General features: G+C 43.4%; 1 protein-coding gene across 10 annotated transcripts in view; it reads right to left on the bottom strand.

The window, feature by feature from the left end:
- NF2 (NF2, moesin-ezrin-radixin like (MERLIN) tumor suppressor) overlaps window positions 1–20,542 on the bottom strand; it is an 80,620-nt gene that overhangs the window by 23,895 nt on the left and 36,183 nt on the right. For 6 of the 10 annotated variants that reach the window (XM_086682124.1, XM_086682126.1, XM_086682119.1 and 3 more), the window contains 6 exons: window positions 16,200–16,268; window positions 15,275–15,357; window positions 13,344–13,419; window positions 8,647–8,781; window positions 5,285–5,359; window positions 2,441–2,554 (listed from right to left, as the gene is read on the bottom strand). In XM_086682124.1, coding sequence (XP_086538250.1) covers window positions 2,441–2,554; window positions 5,285–5,359; window positions 8,647–8,781; window positions 13,344–13,419; window positions 15,275–15,357; window positions 16,200–16,268 — 552 coding nt within the window. The remainder of the gene's footprint in view (window positions 1–2,440; window positions 2,555–5,284; window positions 5,360–8,646; window positions 8,782–13,343; window positions 13,420–15,274; window positions 15,358–16,199; window positions 16,269–20,542) is intronic. The other 4 variants (XM_086682125.1, XM_086682127.1, XM_086682123.1 and 1 more) reach the window with 3 other exon arrangements.

Consider the following 20,542-nt stretch of genomic DNA (forward strand, 5'->3'; position numbering starts at 1 on the left):
GGTCCTAGAATGCCCAGTGTCCGGAGATGCCCAGGGAGACCCTCTTCATCCCTTTACTTTAGAGGTTGGCAGTGTCATTCTTGTCACCTACCACCCTCTGTCCTTCAAAACCAGCTGGAGAATCAAAAGCTGTGTCCCTTGAAAAACCATCTAGGGGTGAGGGAACAAACAAAACAACAAAAAAGCCAGCCCTGCCAAGTCCACCTGGATCGAAGGAGGCATTCTTACACACTGTGTACTGAAATGGCTACCCTGCCGATATCCCTTTTTGTTGGAAGACCTCACGTGGCTCTGCCCAGCAGCGGACAGGATGCAATGCAGATTCCTTCTCCCTGAGATGGAGCCCCAGAAACAGACAGCTTTCTTCTGGTTGGACGAGCCACCTCACCATTTCTCACCCACACGACCCCTCCCACATCTCTAATTTCATCCACAATCACTCCTGCCTCTGACCCACAGAGAAGATGGAATCGTGTAGTTCACACATTGTGTTTCACAGGGGGAAGCCACAGCCCCACGGCACAGGCTCCCAGCCTCACGCAGAGGCAGCTCCCGGCCAGGCCTGCAACAGGAGGGAGCTGAGCGGGGAACACGGCCCCCTGTCCTTAAGGCACTGGTACAAAGCTGCCGCCACCTCCCATGCCTTCTGGATCACTGTGTTAATTGGGCCACATGCAGAGCTTAATAAGGGGAACAAGCACAGGACAAGTGCTATTCTCTGTGATCCTAGGGTATTAACTGAGTTCAGAAAGCAGAAGCCAGAAGTGACCACTGCACTATTTTCTTCCTTAAATAGAGCACATTTAATTACTTCTTGCTTCAATTTTCTCCCAAACCCAAGATTTTTAAGATTGCTGCCTTTTGTAAATACTGAGCCAAAAAAAAAAAAAAAAAAAGGCATTGGGCCTCAAAGGAATAATGCATAGCAAGCAATAAAATACTGTAAATTCTTCTCTAATTTTTCCCTTGCAGGTCAGTGAAAAGCTTGGCCAGTTTGTTCTCTAATTTCCACTGCATTACAAATTTCCATTAGGTGGATTACTGTATCTCTATTATTCTCCCCTTGACAAAAGCCCAGGCAACCACCTTCCATTCCCAGCACTGCACTTCCCCCTAGACCTCCACCCGATAATAAGGGACCTCTTGTTTGCAAGGTAGTTTAAGTTCACAAAGGCTTTCAGGTGCAATGTGTCCTTTGATCTGAGACAGAGAAGGCATACCATTAGCTCCACTTAACAGATGAGAAAACTGAGATCTGGAAGATAAGTCATCTACTAATGTCACATACTAACTTTCACATCTGGTTCCAAGGTCAGTGTCTATACTACTGGGCCATGGAGCCCGGCCTGCAGGTGCCAGGCCCCTGCCTCTGCTGTTCCACAGGCAGTGCAGGTGTGGGGTGTATGCACGCTCTTCTCTGCCACAATCTCGAGGCCTACACACTCAGTGCCGTCTTCAGATCTCTCACTTCTAAGCTTTGCTCAGCTGAAAAGAGGTCAAAGAAGGCTCTTCTTGAAGTTGCCACTTAGACCGTGCTGGCTCAGGAGCATTTCTTTGTCCAACAAAACCCATTCCACCAGCCTGGCCGCCAAAGCATCCCATGCTGAGTATGCCATCTCAGCAAAGAGATGGGAGCCCTAAAAGCAAGCTGGATCAAACTGGGCATTTCATTGTAAATCTCAGGGCAGGGAGCCAGCCTCGCCAGAGTACCCACATCAGAGAGCTGCGCACAGACTAATGATTACTGCTCCGAGCCTGTGAGTCCTGCGGGCAGCTGACTGCAGCTGCTGCCACTCTGTCTAGGAGTTAGTCCAAAGCCACAGTGGATATTCTCAGCAGCGAGGCTCAGATTAGTTGTGTGGATTTCGGTGAGCCGAGATAGTTTATGAGTAGAAAACAATGATGCGGACTGTCCAGTCTGCTGATAAGCTCTCCTGGCACCTCCCACCACAGGCAATATGCCGCCTGGGCTGACCCGTGGTGGGGAAGTGTGGCCGAAGTCTAATTAGCATTCCCTCGGTAACATGAGATGCTGTCATGCATTCTATCACCTTCTAATTAGAAAAGGACAAGGCTGGGCAAAGGAGACCGGCAGGCAAAAAAAAAAAAAAGCGAGTTAGCTAGGTGGATGGATGGATGGATGGATGGACAGACAGACCCAGGCTTGACTATCTCTTCCCAAACCTGCATTACTCCCACTTCACTTAAGTGGGGAAATAACTAGAGATGTTTCTTTTGTATATGCTTTCAGAATTTATTCCTCATTTCCAGAGCAGACACCACACCAGCTGGGCATTGGCCAGTAAAGATCCAACAGGGATAAAATAAGAGAAGGTATGTCCATTGCCAAATGACACCTGTGAGCCTACGACTGCTCCTTACCTCCCAAGCCAAGACCAAGAAGCAGTGACAACAGTGGTTCAGACATGGTCTTTCTCACCTGTTTTCTAGCCTTCTCCTCCCTGGCCTGGGCTTTCATCTGCTGAACTTCCAAAGAATCAGCCTTCCTTCTCCTCATAAAAAGGTCATGGTTCCCAATACAGAGCTGGAGAATCTGTGGCCATGGAAGCAGGAGAAATGTTAAACCCCCAAATGTACTTCACTGCCTACCAGCTCACCAGGGCTACAGCATCTTTGTCTAAGGGCTCTTGGGGGCAGCAGGAAACCTAAAGAGCAAAGCACAGAGTGAAACAGCAAGGCCTTCCCTGCTAATGGCCTCCAGGGCTCTTGGCTCTGGAGACAGGCCTCCAGTACGCCAGGGGGCAAAAGTCACAGGTGAAGGGAGGTGCGTCTTCTGGATGCATCTTATTCTCCTAGGATGTGGCACTATAGGGGCACCTGGGTGGCTCAGTTGGTTAAGTGTCCAACTCTTGGTTTCAGCTCAGGTCATGATCTCATGAATCAAGTGATCAAGCCCTGTATCAGGCTCTGTGCTGACAGTGCTGAGTCTGCTTGGGATTCTCTCTGCCCCTCTCTCTAAATAAGTAAATAAATAGATAAATAAATAAATAAGAATTTAAGATGTGGCACTACAGATGAGGGAGGATAGGAAAGTTCATTTAATAGGGATAACAGGTTATTCACATGAAAAAACTATAAGCTGAGGGCAGCTGGCTGGCTCAGTAGGTGGAGCATGCTACTCTTGATCTTGGGGTCATGAGTTCGAGCCCCATGTTAAGTGTAGAGATTACTTTAAAAAACAAACAAAAAAAAAACAACAAAAAACAAAAAACACAAGAAGCTGAAGAAGCTGGATCCCTCCTTTACACCACACACAAAATCAACACCAGAAGGATTAAAGACTTAAATACGAAGATTGAACCCTTGAAATCTCTAGAAAAGAATATAGAAGAATATCTTTTTTTTAAGTTTATTTATTTTGAGAGAGAGAGAACAGCAAGCAGGCCCCATGCTGTCAGCACAGAGCCCAACACAGGGCTCGAACTCAGGAACCGTGAGATCATGACCTGAGCCGAAATCAAGCCTAGAAGAATATCTTTATGATCAGAGGATAAGGAAAGATGTCAAACAAAACACAAAGAGCACAAATGATTAAGGAAAAGATGTATACATTTGTCTATGTTAAAATCCAGCATTCTTTGTTTGTTAAGACATTAAAAAGGAGGAAAAATAAGCCACAAGCTGAGAGATGATATAATCAATAAAGAATACAAACAACCCAGAGAAAAATGGCCAAAGGACATGAAATAAGTATTTGACAAAAGAGACAAAAAGCCTGGCCAAAAACTATACAAAAAGATGTTCAACTTCATTAGTAAATATAAAGATGCTCATTTATATAATACTGAGAAACCATTTCATATGCACAACATATGTCAAACAAATTTTAAAGGCTGATATTATAAGTGCAGAAGACATAACGCAAAAGGAAGTCACACCCACTGCACTGCATCTGTAAATTAATTCATCTCCTTTGGAAAACAACATGGCTTAATCTTGAATTTGGACATACACTACAGCCCTGCACTTGTACTCTTAAGTAGATACTCTCTAGAGAAACTATTGCCCATGTGCAGCAGGAGGCAGGTACGAGAATGTTCCTAACAGCTTTGTTAAAATGGCAGAGAAGTAGAAAGCACTTCACTATTCACTAATAGGAAAATGACATATATATGGGGGCGGGGAGAGAGGGGGAGGGAGACATATATATGTATCATTGTGTGGATATATGTATATATGTGTACATTTATCTGTACACAATGGAATACTATACAGCAGTGAAAATAAAGGGATCATCTCTTTAAGCATCAAACATAGACACATCTCAGAAAATAATGTACAAAAAAAGTGATAAAAGAGCATAGACAGTTGACAGCACTTATGTCAAAAGTACACAAAACTTAATAGTACATTCATTTTTCTGTATAGGAAATAAAGTTCTGAGGAAAAGCGAGCGAATAATGAGCACCCAGCTCAGAATGGTTATTGCCCTCAGGGAGGAGGATGGGGGAAACCAGCAGGGTGCTAATATGGGGGGGTTTAATAGTATCGGAGTGTGTGGTTTCTTAAAGCTGGGTAGTGGGTGTGTAGTTTTTTTTTTTAATGTTTATTTATTTTTGAGAGAGAGCACAGCAGGGGAAGGGTATAGAGAGACGGGGACAGAGGATCCAAAGCTGGCTCTGCACTGACAGCAGTGAGCCCGATGTGGGGGTTTTGAACTCATGAACTGTGAGATCATGATCTAAGCCACTGAGCCACCCAGACACCAACTGAGCCACCCAGACACCCCACATAGCTATTTATTTTTGTCACTCTTTATATTTTATTTTTTTTAATGTTTATTTTTGAGAGAAAGAAAGAGACAGAGTGTGAGCCAGAGAGGGGCAGAGAGACAGGGAGACACAGAATCCAAAGCAGGCTCCAGGCTCCAGGCTCCAAGCTGTCAGCACAGAGCCCAACATGGGGCTCGAACTCACGAACTGCGAGATCACAACCTGAGCCAAAGTCGTACGCTTAACTGACTGAGCCACCCAGGTGCCCCTTTTTGTCACTCTTTATACCTTCTATACACGTTATACTTATCCTTTTATATATATTAGTTACCTCCATAAAAATACTTTTTAAAAATTCCACATCACAAAATTTAGGTTTGACTTGTTAGGTTAAGCTAAAGAGAAGAGTCTTTCAAGTCTATCGGCAAAGCGTGTAGCAAGTGAGCTACCAATCATTCTACACCTCACAAGAGGTCACTCTCTCAAAAAAGGCGCTCAGTTTCTTAGAAAAACTACAGTTATTAGTAACAAAAACTAGGATCTCAACTTACCAGCTTATTAACACGAAGCTTTGAGGAGTTAAATTTAAAGACATCGATTTTCTTATCCAGTGGTTTAATAGTAAACTGAAAGAAAGAAGCAGAAAAAGTTTCAGTCTGACAACCTAAAGTGTTAGCACCAACCAGGAAATTCCACAAAAGCAGCAACCACACTGGCAAAGATCCAGCACAAGGCTGCGCCTTGTCCTGGCTTCCGGCGCCCGGGCACTAACCCACTGTGATTTAGAAACAGCTGAGGGCATGGAGTCTGGGGCTGTGGAAGGTCAGGATCCTGGAAGGGGTGCTGTCAGCACCATCTCAGGCTTGGAAACCTGAACTATGGACCCCTGATGGGCCCGACCATGAGGCCAATGCTGGGAAGCCCACTGCAGCATCCCAGGCCCAGTTCTGCCTTCAGGAAGCTCACAACCTAGCTGGAACTAGACTCATGACTCAACTGCTACTTAAATTACATCATCTCTTAGCGCCTCATCGGGTGGCAAAAATCACAAATGTCGTGGGGATTCAGAGTACATCTACCATAAGTAGGCGGGAACTTCAGCTGGTCATAGACAAAGAGAATATGAAAGAGGACCTAAAAGATTGGGTGGAGGGCTATTCAGGACAGGGCAAGCGCCAGAAATGAGGCAGAGAGAGAAATGAGCAGACTGTGTGTGTGTGTGTGTGTGTGTGTGTGTGTGTGTGTGTGTGCGCGTGTTTGACGTTATTAGCTCTCTGATGACTAAGATGATATCACGGGCTCATACTGGGAGGAAGGCAGGGGTGGGCTGGGCGTGGACAGTTGGAGGGGTTTGGGTTTGATGTGACAGCATACAGGTCGTCACCACAGGTTTCTGAACGTGGGGATTATCAGATGAAAGCTGTTAATAAAAGGAATAAAGTGCGAAGAAGAGACTGTGGTAGCAGAGGGAAACTGCTCTCGAAATCAAAGGGGAGAAAAGGATGAGTGATAAGGACAGGGTGGTAGCTAAGTAGGAGATCCCAGGGCCAAACCACAGGCAGGGAAGCATATAAAGGACAAACGGCAATTGCTGTTCTCAACCACTCCTGATTAGACCAGACAGATCCTCCATTTCAAAGAAGCACTTAAAAAATGGATATCTATTCCCGAGAAAGCCGTGCTAAGCAGATAAATACATCTGGGAAGATGTATTTTTGGGTATTTCTTTTGCATATTATACTGTCCAAGGAAGGAGGGGTTAGCATACTGAGGACAGAAAATGATCCTTTGGTTAGCTTTTGGTCAAGCTAACTTAGAAGCACTATTGCTCTTGTGTAGGCTGCTATTCGTGAATTTCTTGAGCTTATTTTTGGCTTTGAAGTCAAACCCCGGAGCCGTCAGTGGGAAACCACAAACAGTGGGGAAACCACAGGCTTTGCCGGGACGCGCACAAAGAATCAATGGATCACTTAAAATAAACCAACATTTCTGTTTTGACAGCACGGCTGTCATGCATAACTACTAAGACTACTTCCTATTATGTCAAGTCAGCTTGAGGTCCTCTTACTGCACGAAGTTATTGACATGATGGAACATGATGGTGCCCTGCCCCCGGAGAGGGTATATTAGAGTTTATTGTGTCAGGCTATACTAGGGGAGACTTTAATCCTTGGGTTCTGTGAAGAAAGAGTGTTTTGGGAGCCTTTAGCACACAAATGTGTGGATATGCAGTAAACAGACTTTATGAAATTAGAGATGAAAAACTACCGTGCCATAGCATACCTACTACTTTAAGTCATGTGGGGCTTTCAATTTAAGTATTTTAAAAAAGCAATAGTTTGGGCGCCTGGGTGGCGCAGTCGGTTAAGCGTCCGACTTCAGCCAGGTCACGATCTCGCGGTCCGTGAGTTCGAGCCCCGCGTCAGGCTCTGGGCTGATGGCTCAGAGCCTGGAGCCTGTTTCTGATTCTGTGTCTCCCTCTCTCTCTGCCCCTCCCCTGTTCATGCTCTGTCTCTCTCTGTCCCAAAAATAAATAAAAACGTGGAAAAAAAATTAAAAAAAAAAAAAAAAAGCAATAGTTAAATGCTCCTTTTCTGAGCTACTTAACAAAAAATTTCAGAGCCAGAATGTTTTGAATTAAGAAGCTCAATCTGTCTCATCAAGCATGGCCGAGTAGATCTCAACCACGTATTGGAAACCAGGAGCCTGGTGTTCCCTTTCTCAAGTTACTACAAGGGAAGGGAAAACAGGAAATCTGCTCAGGGTGGGGGCTCTGCAGGCAGCAACACGAGCCATCACTGTTCCTCATTCCACACTCAGCGTCCCAGCTGTGTGTCACCAAGCACCATCCAGGCCTACTGCCCTCTGCCCAGTACCCTGTGCTCTCAGGACTCCTACTCAGCGCCCTGCATCGGAAAAGTGCCCCCAGGGCTATGGCTTTGGTGAACATGGAGCTTAGCCCCTGCTATTCCCTTCACCAATCACCAAGTCGCCTGATCCCTCCACATCTTCACTTCCTGATGTGACACAGATACCCCAAACCCGGCCCCTACTCTTGCAGCATGTTCTTAGGAGGAGAAATCAGAGTCGGGCTGAGAGCGCTTATGAAAGCAGAAAAGCACCGGATCATTATCACGTGTGTCATCAGTCCCTTGCGCTACAGGCCTGTCTCACAGCAGTCCGGTCCTTGCTGGACTGTAACTTCCCTGAAGGTCGAGACTGGCTTTTCTACATCTTTGTTTCCCCTACGAAAACTAACACAAAGCAGATGCTTGATAATTCCTTTAAAATTAACAGAGAACAAACGAGTGAATGAACAAACCTAAGATTACAGTGTTTGGGAAAGATCACCATCCGGTATAGGAACATCTGACTTCTAACTTAGAGTGCTCAGCCAAGTGATTCAAACTTAATTATTTTTGAATTCTCATAAGCAGTTAGCCTGATATTCTTATTTATATCCTCACAGAGAGACAGAAAGAGATACACATACGTATATATACATGTGGGGATAAATACTTAGACAGATATCCCCACCCTACGTATCAAGCACTAGACACCGAGAGAGGGTTTAATGTATACCACATTGAAAAACACAAACAGAATTTCTCACCAGAAATGGAAAGGCAAGTAATAAGACAAGGTTACTTTCTGGTTGGTTTACTGTTCTTTGGGGTTTAGTCTTGACAAGTTGAGCTTCCCAGCCTCTTGTTGGTCAGCAGGGGGGGTTTAGTGATGCTACTCGAAAATAGGATGCCAATACTGCTCTGTAAACAGGAAACAGCAACCAAAAACCCAAAACCTGGGGAGTAAAGGATTTTACTGATAACAAGGAGAAGTCCAGGGAGGAGGAGAGATGGGGACAGGCTGGCAGCTGGGCTGCTGGCATGTCTGCATGCGGGGCCTGTCCTACCTCCTTGTCGCTGTACGAGATGTTTCTGATTTCATTCCACGGGAAGGAGATCTTGGGGGTCAGCCTGTTCTCAGGGTCATAGATGTGAAGCCCCAGAGCATCCACTCCAAGCAGCAACTCTGTACCCTTTTTATTCTGTGGAGTCAACAAAGATCAGCCACCGTCAGCTCCAGCAGACGTGTGAGATTTTATTCAACTTCCCAAAGAACTTGGCACATGCTGTTACATCTGACGAGTTCCAACAGGTCCCAACAGAAGTCACAGCTGCTGTGTAACCCAGGGGGCTCCAGCTTCCTGAATTGGGGCAGGCAGAGGCAAAATACCATCCTCATGACTCAGTGTCCCCCAGAGGGATCACTGGGGGCTTCTGTCACTGGCTTGATGGCTAAAGTAGCAGCAATCTAAGCACTGTTACCTCCAATTAAATACAGTAGTCGCCCCACACCCACCCCTTATCTGTGGTTTTGCTTTCCACAGTTTCAGTTACCCCAGTCTAGAAGCAGATGATCCTCCTTCTGAACTACTGTCAGGTCAACAGGAGCCTAACGCTACATCATAACACCTACGTGATCCACCTCACTTCATCTCATCATGCAGACATTTAAGCCTCTCGCGTCATCACCAGAAGGGTGAGCACAGTACAATAAGATGTTCTGAGAGAGAACACATTCACATAACTTTTATTATAGTATATTGTTATAACTGTTCTTTTTTATTGTTAGTGTTGTTAATCTCTTACACCTTGAGCCTAATTTATAAGTTAAAATTATCATAGGTATGTCTATACAAGAAAAAACTATAGTATAGATAGGGTTTGGTACTATCCATGGTTTTAGGCATCCACGGGGGCTTTTGGAAAAGTACTCCTATGGATAACGGGGAACTACTATAACCAGGTTATCACAGAGGTAGAATAAAAACCCATAGGATTAAACATTAAAAGAAAAGGTAGGGGGCGCCTGGGTGGCTCAGTCGGTTGAGCATCCGACTTTGGCTCAGGTCATGATCTCACGGTCTGTGAGTTCGAGCCCCGCGTCAGGCTCTGTGCTGACAGCTCAGAGCCTGCAGCCTGCTTGGGATTCTGTGTCTTCCTCTCTCTCTGCCCCTCCCCTGCTCATGCTCTGTCTCTCTCTATCAAAAATAAATAAACATTAAAAAAAAAAATTTAAAGAAAGAAAAGGTAGTTGTACTACCAGAAAGAAAATTCTAAGTGCTAGGATCAAATGGTTTTATTTTATGTTAAAATGTAGTCTCAACATGATAAAGCAAATATAGTCAAATGTTATAGAATCTAGACAGTGGGTATCTATGGGTATTTGTTATAAAATTTTTTCAATTTTCTTATATGTCTGAAAATTTTTGTAATAGAACACTGGAAAAAATACTCCAAAGTGAACTGTATATAAATTATACCTCAATAAAGCTGTTTGACAATGTGATGGTACATATGTTGGTTGGCAGGCAGAGCAGACAGAAGGCAAGTGTCCTGGGCCTCCATGTCACTGACCCAGCAGTGGGCCTGGGGTTACATCTTCAGGCTACAGATCCATCCACCTGTGCTGTGTGGTCTGGCCCTTGTGTGGTAGTGGAAGGAAGCTCCCTGCACAAGGACCTAAAGCACCTGACCCCTTGCTGACAAGAAGGAAATTGAACCAGACTCAAAGGCAGGAAAACAGATCTGCAAAGTGAGAAGGTGCTCGGACTGTGATGAGAAGGACCAATCTAACAGCAGGCGTCAGATGGACAAGTGAGCTCTCCAAGATAAATCTTTTTACTCCTTCTAACACCCCAAAGTCAGGAGCTGTCACTAAACCAGGAGAGAGATCCCTCGTCTGCAAAGCTCTTAAAACTACTACATTAACACAGTGAGGCTTTGTACTTTTAAGAGCTGTAGTACATTCTGGAAAACGAGATACTTCATTATATTTGTGACTTTTTTTTTTAAGTTTATTTTTGAGATAGAGATAGCGCACACACATGAGCAGGGGAGGGGTGGTGGGGGGTGGCGGACAGAGGATCCAAAGAGAGCTCCGTGCTGATAGCAGAGATGCAGGGCTCGAACTTATGAACCATGAGATCATGACCTAAACTGAAGCCAGATGCTCAACCAACTGAATCACACAGGTGCCCCTGTGACTATTTCCTTTAAATTAAATTAAATTAAAAAAAAAAAAAGGATTCTATCCTCTGCTTCCTATCATGATGCCAACATTCCTAGGGAAAAAACAGAGAGGTGCGACTCAAGCAGTCCCTTTTAAATTGTTTTAAGCACATATCTTCCTTAGTTGATGGTGAAATTACAAAAACTTGGACACAAATGATACTAAAATATCCATTAGCTTTGTCTACTGCATTATACAAAACATATACACATACAAAATAGTGTATTTTGGTCTGATTGCTACAGAAATATTCCCGGGCACCTGGGTGGCTCAGTGGATTAAGCATCTGACTTTGGCTCAGGTCATGATCTCACAGTTCATGACTTTGAGTCCTGCATTGGGTGAGCTTGAGCCCCACTCTGGGTGAGCCCTGCTTCTCTCTCACCTTTCTCTCAATGCTGCTGGTGGGATTCTCTCTCTCTCCCCTCTCTCTCTCCGCCCCTCACTCACTTACACTCTCTCTCTCTCAAAAAAAAAAAAAAAAAAAAAAAGAGAGAAGAGAAAAAGAAAAAAGAAATATTCCCTAATGAGAAACTGGTTTTTAAGGATTGTAAAACACTACTTTTCTAGAATCTAGATGGTGGGCATATGGGGCAAGAGGAAAGATGTTGCTAAAACCACAGAAATGTGTTAAATTAGTCTGACCTTAAAGAAACCAGACAATTGGGGCACTTGGGTAGCGCAGTGGGTTAGGCATCTGACTCTTGACCTTGGCTCAGGTCATGATCTCACGGCTCATGAGTTCAAGCCCCACAGTGGGCTCTGTACTGATGGTACAGAGCCTGCTTGGTGTTCCGTCTCTCCTCCCTGTGCCCCGCCTCCCCGTTGCTTGCACACACACAATCACTCTCTCTCTCTCTCTCAATAAATAAAATTAAAAATTAAAAAAAGAAAGAAACAAGACAGTTAGCAAATACAAATTAATAAAACTTTAGAAAATAACCTCGGGGCACCCGGCTGGCTCAGTCAGGAGAGCATGTGACTCCTGAGCCCAGGATAGTGAGTTCAAGCCTCATGTTGGGTGTAGAGCTTACTTAAAAAAAAATATATATAGGGTGCCTAGGTGGCTCAGTTGGTTAAGTGTCAGGCTCTTGACTTCGGCTCAGGTCATGATCTCACAGTTCGTAAGTTCAATTCCCACATCGAGCTCTGCACTGACAGCACAGAGCCTGTTTGGGATTCTCTCTCTCTCCCTCTCTCTCATGTGCTCTGTTTCTCTCTCTCTCTCAAAATAAATAAACTTAAAAAAGAAAAAGAAAATAACCTTTTGCATGATTATAGAAAATCTTTTAGGTACTTGTTTGCTATACGAAATAACATAACTTGCCAGTATAATTTTATGTAATGAAATCCATTAAAAATCGGTATTTAGAAAACAAATCAGGTAGAAAGTTATCCTAAATTACTTAAAGATTTTATTTTTAAGTACTCTCTGTGCCCAATGTGGGGCTCAAACTCACAACCCCAAGATCAAGAGCCACATGCTCTGCTGACTGAGCCAGCCAGGCCACCCCATATCCTAAATTACTTAAAATGTAATACAATTTACCCAAATTTCATGTAAAATTTATAAGAACCCTGAAAAGGAAAGCAAACCATAACTCCAATAAGGGACGCCTAAGTGGCTCAGTCAGTTAAGGGCTCTTGATTTCAGCTCAGGTCATGATCTTGCGGTTCATGAGTTCAAGCCCGTCAAGCCCCTCGTTGAGTTGTTGAGTCGAGTCTCGGGATTCTCTGTCCCAGTCTGCCTGCTCCTCCCCTGCTTGCATTCGCTCACGCTCTTGCTCTCTCTCTCACTCTCTCTCTCAAAAGGAATAAATACAGATTTAGAAAAACACCATAACTATAATAATAAAGGTGGACCACTGTGGATGGTTATTTTAACATCTACTTATCTGTAGCTTGGAACCAGCAATGGAATACTAGAGCCAATCGCATGAATTCCTTTGGAAGGAGCTCCTAGATGCTGCACCAGCAGCAGAACCTTGGGAGAAAGATGCTCAAGAGGCCCACCCAGCTAGGACTGAAAACAAAAGCCTCTGGTGCAGAAGCAGTGGGTTCCCAGGGGACAGCAGTGGGACTATTAACGGTCTGAAGAGAAAACCAATTAGCCTGCTAGAGAGAACAAGAGTCCCACCCAAACAAATCAGTAATCTATAAAAGCAGCTTTACTCTCCTAGTGCCTTGGGGGAAGAAAGTATTTACAGGTGCTCCCTGTGGGCCAGATCTCACAGAGCCAGAAATAATCAAACATTACACTCAGAGCATTCAAACAGGTTTCTGCTGAGCAGAGCCCAGGACCAGGCTCAAGTCCCCCGGGGGCTCAACTGACACTTAACTACGGAGGATCTAATTCAAGTCCAGAAATAGAAAATGAGGCTATAAGACCCTCTCCTCTTCCTCTTCCCTTCTCCTCCAGTGAACCATTAAAGAGTCTGCTATCCTGGAATAAGGAAGTAACCCATTTTCGAAAGCAGTCTGCCCCTGATTCAGCCTCTGTTTATGCACAGGGAAGTCAAAGAGGATTCAACACACCCGGATTGCAAAGTAGTTCACACCGTACATCTCCAGGTCCTGAGCTATCTTCAAATATTCCATTTCAGCTTCATCCCTGTGAAGAGAATGAAAGACACTGTCACCGGAACTAAGTGAGAAAACGGAGGGCGGGCACACGCCACCCTGAGCATTGGAACCTGCCAGAAGATGTCAGCCAGAGCAGATACCAGCAAGGCTCTTCCCAGCCCTGAGTCTATTAAATGCACCGAGGTCAAGCAGAATTTCCCGGCCTCATAAAAGCCAGAGAACAGATTCATTACAGTGTCTCTTGGCTTCAATTTCACGCTTTGCCCTTGATAAATAATGATACCCGTCTCAAGGAATTCAAGAAAAGCATGTGGTATGTTATCTTCTTCCCTCAAATGGATTTGGATATGCAAATTTGATTTAAGTTGTTGCTTTATCTGGTTGTGAACTTTTTTCACCTACAAGGTTTTGGTATTGAAACAATTCTCTCGGCAACCTACCGGAGAGCTACCTTCCTGATTTTATTTCTGTGGGTGTTGTCAGAGATTAGGTCAAGAGCTATCGGGGCTGTAAAACCCAACCCAGGTCACCTACTTCTAAACTAGGAGTCAGATTAAGATCTTAAAGCAATGACTTGCAGGAAACTCCCAAATAGGTACGATATTGAAATATTTTAACTAGGTCTCCCTATGACCTTGCCTCTTCCCTCTCTCCAATCTCAAAATGCTCTCAAATGGAATTTTAAAAATTCAACCTGAGAGAACACACAGTGTTGGCAAGCACGTGGAACAACTAGAAACACACACACTGCTGATGTAAACTGGTACAAACAATTACCTTGGAAAATCGTTTGATGTCATTTGTAATAGCGAAAAACCAAGAGACAGCCCAACATACCCAACATCCACCAATAGTGCAATGGGGAATTCATGCTTTACTAACATAGTGGAGTTCTGCACAGCAATGAAAATGAAACTGTTACTGCTATTACACACCACAAACCAATTCTCACCATATGATTCTGGGTAAAAGAAGTGAGACACAAAAAATAGGGACTCTCCGATCGCATGTAAGTAAAATTTAAAACATGCACTGCTACTCCATCGTTAGGAGAGTGGTTAGCTGTGGGGAGGAAGGATGGGGAGTGATAGTTGGGGGGGGTGGTCACGTGCTATCTCATCACCTGGTATTACACAGTGTTTTCACTTTGTGGTAATTCATTGAGTGGTACGTTTAAGACTTGTCCACTTTTCAGTATACATGGTATTAAAAAAAGAGCACGCTAGGAAGTTGATTGAAGAGGACAATATTTTAAAGACTAATGAAAAGATGATCAATTCCTACAGTGATCAGGGAAATGCTAACGAGTACTTAAGATACATGTCTCCTCTTTTAGATTACAAAAATTAGATTGATAAAAATGAGTGGTAGGGAGAGAAACGAGGCGGGGAGAGACGTGCACACACTGCTGGTAGGCAGGTAAACAGGTCCAGCCTTTGCGGAGGGCGATTTAGCGGCACCTGTCAGAACACAAAATGCTCATATCCTTGGACTCAGCAACTCTTGCAAAGAATGTATCCTCAGAACTGCTCATATAATTATATAACAACATTAGGCTGTACATTGCAGAAAGTGAAAATCTATAGCCATTCCAAATGTCATCAGTAGGGAAATGGACACAAAAGCTACGGAATATCCATACATTATAATCCTTAACGTGAAACCTAAATTGCCAATGAGTGCAGTGGGCCTGTACATCTGGACAGGCTGTATTCATGCACTAGAAGAAGCACACACAACACTGAAGACCAGCTACTCCCAGTGCTCCCTTTTTCTATATACCTCGGTACTGCATTTTGTTCAACGAGTGTGTCCTAATTTCATAGTTCTTAAAAAAAAAAAAGTCCATACAGAAATGTAAACCGATAATGAAGCAGCCTCACCTGGCTCGGCCTCGGTGCTCCGCGTACCAGGCTGTAATTCTTTCCTCCCACATTTCTGGAGTCATTTGATACAGATTTATTACCTACCAAAAAGTAGAGCAAAATAAAAAACCCACATACAAAGAAAGTTTTGGTATTGTATGCCATTTTCATAATTGTGCATCATTTTTACAAAATAGCAAAGCTATTTTTAAAAAGCCACATACAGGGAGCCAGTCACATGGCACAGAGGTGGTGCGCACAGACAAGCACCATTCAGTTTGAGTCACAACTCAGAAGGGTGCACCATTACTCAGGCGTAGGTGCGCCCCTCACCCAGCTGCCGTCCCTCTTTCCTGGGCTGCACGTCCCAGAGGGAGGAGCTCAGTTGGGTCGGCCAGGGCTAAGCTGTGTGTGCTGCTGCCTCCACCTGCACAAAAGCCATCAAAGGAGCAGGGAAAGTCAGGTAAAGGTGAGAATCGGGCCTTTGTTACACATGACAAATGAGTGGAGCTATAAAACCGGGAGCAGCAAAAGGGAGGGAGGGCCTGCTTCTGTGGCTAATGAACAAGATGAACACTGAGGATTAAAAACTACAATGTCCACCCCAATTCATCTCTATCCACCCTGCCCAGCTGCAAATAGCTCAGCTCCCTGGGCTGAACACACACTGCTCCACACACCTCCCTGGGAATCGCTGGTGCTCACCCACCTTGAAGGAAACAAACATTTACAGCCCTGGCAACCGCAAATGAATTCCACAAACCTTGGCTTTTTAATATTCTTAACAGAGATTCAACATTCTTTACTCATCAAGATTGATCACAAAATATTTATTTAAATGTTTTTGTCATGTACTTCCAATTTCTTCAAGCCCCCCAGTTGGCTTTATCACAGAGCACATCTCTGCTATGTCTTCCCAAATAGGGGATTGATTTCTTCTTACCCTTTTTGGAAGCAATTCTTCTTGGGCCAAAAATCCCCGCTTGTGAACAGAGGGGTCATAGTCACCATACTGGAAGGAGAAGAAAGGAGAGCAAGCGATTGAGATTCTAGAGACAACTGCCATTTCTGAATGGAGCCTGACTCTGTCTTATCCCCTCCCAGCTCGGGGAGCAATTCAGTTCCAATTCAGTTCTGATGCCAAGTCAAGATTTCTACCTTGCTAGTTGGTTACCCTTGAATGAAAATACAAAGCTGATTATATCTATGAACAGAGTTGTATAATCCCGTGAGGGATGGATGGGTAATGTGCTAATAAGAATGTGACATTTGTATGGAAATGTAGCCGTGTTTTCTAACCCAAAGAAAGCAGTCACTACCAAACATTAGCTTTTGAAAGGGAACAACAAAACACAACTGTGAAAGTTGTAATTAACAACGTGTGATAAGAGTCTTACCTACAAATCCTTCTAAGTGGCTGGTAATTGGAGACAATTGCTAGGTTGGGAGCTGGGAATAATGCAGGCAATAGTTCCAATACCTTTCATTCAAGGCTCTGAAAAGTGCTTTGGAGAAATCTGATGCCAAGGCTGTCATTCCCATTGTACAGACAAAGAAATGAGTAATAGGTTAACTGATTTTCTTAAAGCTGCAGAGCAAGTCATTAATGGGGCCAGAAATGCATTTTAATGTATTTACTTAGGGACAATAACTTGGAAATTTATGTTCTGAATGAATATCCCTTTCTTTCCAATGTTCATCAGCAACTTTAAGTTGTGTCTCATCCCATGCCTGCTAAAAAAGGCACCATGAACTGGGGTGCTTGGATGGCTCACTCAGTTAAACATCTGACTCTTGATTTCAGCTCAGGTCATGATCTCGTGGTTCATGAGTTGGAACCCCACGATGGGCTCCATACTGACAGTGTGGAGCCTGCTTGGGATTCTCTCTCTCTCTCTCTCTCTCTCTCTCAAAATAAAATAAACTTTATTTTTAAAAAACACCATAAATTAATGTCTTTTAAGAATATCATCATTATCTTGCAAATAGTAGAATTGTACTGCGTTTTTTGAGCGTTTTTAAAGGAATTAATTTGTCAAATTAAACATTTAAAATATGCCAGTTTTTGTACCCCTGTCTTCATTTAAAAAAACTTGAAGGAACCTGGCTTCTCTCGATCTCCCAAAGGCCTGAGGATGTGATGAGTGAGTAACTGGACTGAGTTTTGAGGGCACTATCTTGGGAGGCAGCTGCAGAGCACAGGTAAGAGCCTGGCTCTGGAAGCAAGCAGCTAAAAATTCAATCCCAGCTCTTCCACTTATTAGCCGTGACCTTGGGAATTTTTGTGTCTTGGTTTTCTCATCTGTTAAATAGGGGTAATAGCAGTATTTGTCTTATAGGACTTTTATGGGGATTAAATGAAATAATACCCATACAAAATTTTTTAATGTTTATATATTTTTGAAGGAGAGAGAGACAAGAGTGTGAGCAGGGGAGTGGCAGAGAGAGAGACACACACACAGAATCCAAAGCAGGCTCCAGGCTCTGTGCTGTCAGAGCCCACCTCGGGGCTTGAACTCACGAACTACGAGATCAGAACCTCAGCCTAAGTGGGATGCTTAACCAAATGAGCCACCCAGGCGCCCCACCTCTCTGATTTTTGAATGGGTAGGATGCTAAAGCAAGCCCTGTTAGTCGCATTTGCAGACCTCTTAATGGTGCTGACCAGACTCTAAATGCCGAAGTAAGCAGATATGCAAAGTTAAAGTTGTAAATTCAGGTTCCAAAGGCTTGTAAGATTAACGACCCACATTACCATACTGAGCTCCCAGCTACTTCAGTGATCAAATATGTTACACATTTGAACAATGCAGAGGCAGCAAAGACCCTGCTTAAAGAACTTCGCCGCTGGACTAACTCCACCTACAACATTAAAGCCACCTTGATAAGTGTGTCTGCTCTTAAATGTCTCTTCAAAAAACAAAAGAAGAAGAAAATCCTTAAGTTGTGGCAGTTAGTGAATATAAAGGAAAGTCATACCACTCCATAGATGGAGATGGCTGTTCCTCATCCTTTTATGTACGGATGCATTCTGGTAACAAAACCAGGAGTGGATTTACTTTGAAACTAATATATATTGGGTTCAGGTCTCTCTGCACCTGTGTGGGCCTGAACTAATTTTGTACTCAAAATTTGGTATTCTAGCATTAAAAAGAAGCCCCTAAATTATATAAACTTCAGGCTCCACAAAACCTGGATCCACCCCTGATATGAACCAATTGAATTTAAATTCAAGAAGGGAATTCACCATTTAGAGGACTCTTGAAGTCAATTCTTAGGTTAAACAGAGGCTCTTTCTGGATATGAAATACTAGCCTCTGCCTATATACATGGGAAATTCGACCAAATGCTCTGAACAGGATTTCACAAAACAGATTTGGTCAATACATACACAGAATGAATAGATTCCTTACCAAAACACCGGTCACTATATTCAAGGTGGATTAAAGGCTCAAACCCATAAATGAAAATCCATAAAAATACCAGAATAAAATGTAGGACATGTGCAGAACAGTTGGTGAGGCCATTCTAAAAGTCACCCAAAACATAAAAAGATTGACAAGTCTGATAGATTAAAAAAAAAAAAAAAAAAAAAAAAAGATAAAAGGTCAACACCCATAATATACGGAGCTCCTATAAATCAATTAGAAAAAGATAAACAATAGAGTAGAAAAATGGGCAAGCTGTAAACACTTGATTCACAGAGGAAAGAAATACAAATGGCCAATAAATCTATGAAAAGATTCTCAGCCCCATGGTAATCAGGAAACAAAAACTTAAAAAAAAAAAACCACCTATTTTTCTGTCAGATTAGCAAAAATTTAAAAGACTGATAGCATCCACTATTGATGAGGATGTAGAAAAACAGGTATTCTCACACAGTTCTTTTTCTTAAAAAATTTTGTAATGTTTGTTAATTTTTGAAAGAGAGTGCACGTAAGCGGGGCAGAGGCAGAGAGAGAGGACAGAGGATCCAAAGCAGGCTCTGTGCTGACAGCAGTGAGCCCAACGCAGGGCTCAAACTCCAGAACCATGAGATCGTGATCGTGACCTGAACTGAAGTCAGATGTTCGACCTACTGAGTCATCCAGATGCCCCTCACACACTGTTCTTAAAAGTTAAATTAGGACAAGACTTTTGGAAGACAATTTGGCCATACATATTTAATGTTTTTTATTCTGATAGATTTATATGCCAAAAATTCACCATCTTAAGCATACAATTCAGTGGTTTTTAGTATATTCAGAATGTTGTACACCCATCACCACAACCTAATTCCAGAATATTTCCATCATCCCAAAAAGAAATCCATACCCATTAGCAGTTAAGTCCTAATTTCCTCTTCCTTCTAGCCCCTAGCAACCACTAAATCTACTTTCTGTCTCTATGGATTTGCCTATTCTGGACATTTCATATAAGTGGAATCACACAATAGGCAGCCTTTTGTGTCCAGCTTCTTTCACTTGGCATTATTTAAATTTTAAAGGTTCTTATCCTTCAGCCCAGTTATGCCATTTCTTGGTATTTATCCTAGTGAAAGATTGTTCATATGTGCCCAAAGAGGCATATTCAAAGATGTTCACTGCATTCGTTTAAATAATAGAAAGAAAAACAAACCTACATATCTACCAATAAAGACATATTGAAGTAATCCACAGTCCCTCCTTTTCAGGAAATACTGTTCAGTAGTTTATTTTTATTTTTTTTTTAATTTTTTTTTTTCAACGTTTATTTTTTTGGGGGGGGACAGAGAGAGACAGAGCATGAACGGGGGAGGGGCAAAGAAAGAGGGAGACACAGAATCGGAAACAGGCTCCAGGCTCTGAGACATCAGCCCAGAGCCTGACGCGGGGCTCAAACTCACGGACCGCAAGATCGTGACCTGGCTGAAGTCGGACGCTTAACGGACTGCGCCACCCAGGCGCCCCTACTGTTCAGTAGTTTAAAAATGAAGCGGGAAGGGGTGAGTGGGTGGCTTAGTCGGTTGAGCATCTGACTTCGGCTCAGGTCATGATCCCACAGTTCGTGAGTTCGAGCCCCACGTCACACTCTGTGCTGACAGCTCAGAGTCTGAAGGCTGCTTTGGATTCTGTTTCTCCCTCTTTCTGCCCCTCCCCTGCTGGCACTCTGCCTTTCTGTGTCTCTCAAAAATGAATAAACATTAAAAATCAGGTGGGACGAGGGGTGCCTGGGTGGCTCAGTCAGTTAAGCATCTGACTTCAGGTCATGATCTCACACCTTGTGAATTCGAGCCTCACATCAGACTCTGTGTGAACAGCTCAGAGC

This window comes from Puma concolor, chromosome D3 (genome assembly GCF_028749965.1).
Source record: "Puma concolor isolate L17-30 chromosome D3, mPumCon1.1.hap2, whole genome shotgun sequence".
NCBI lineage: Eukaryota > Metazoa > Chordata > Mammalia > Carnivora > Felidae > Puma > Puma concolor.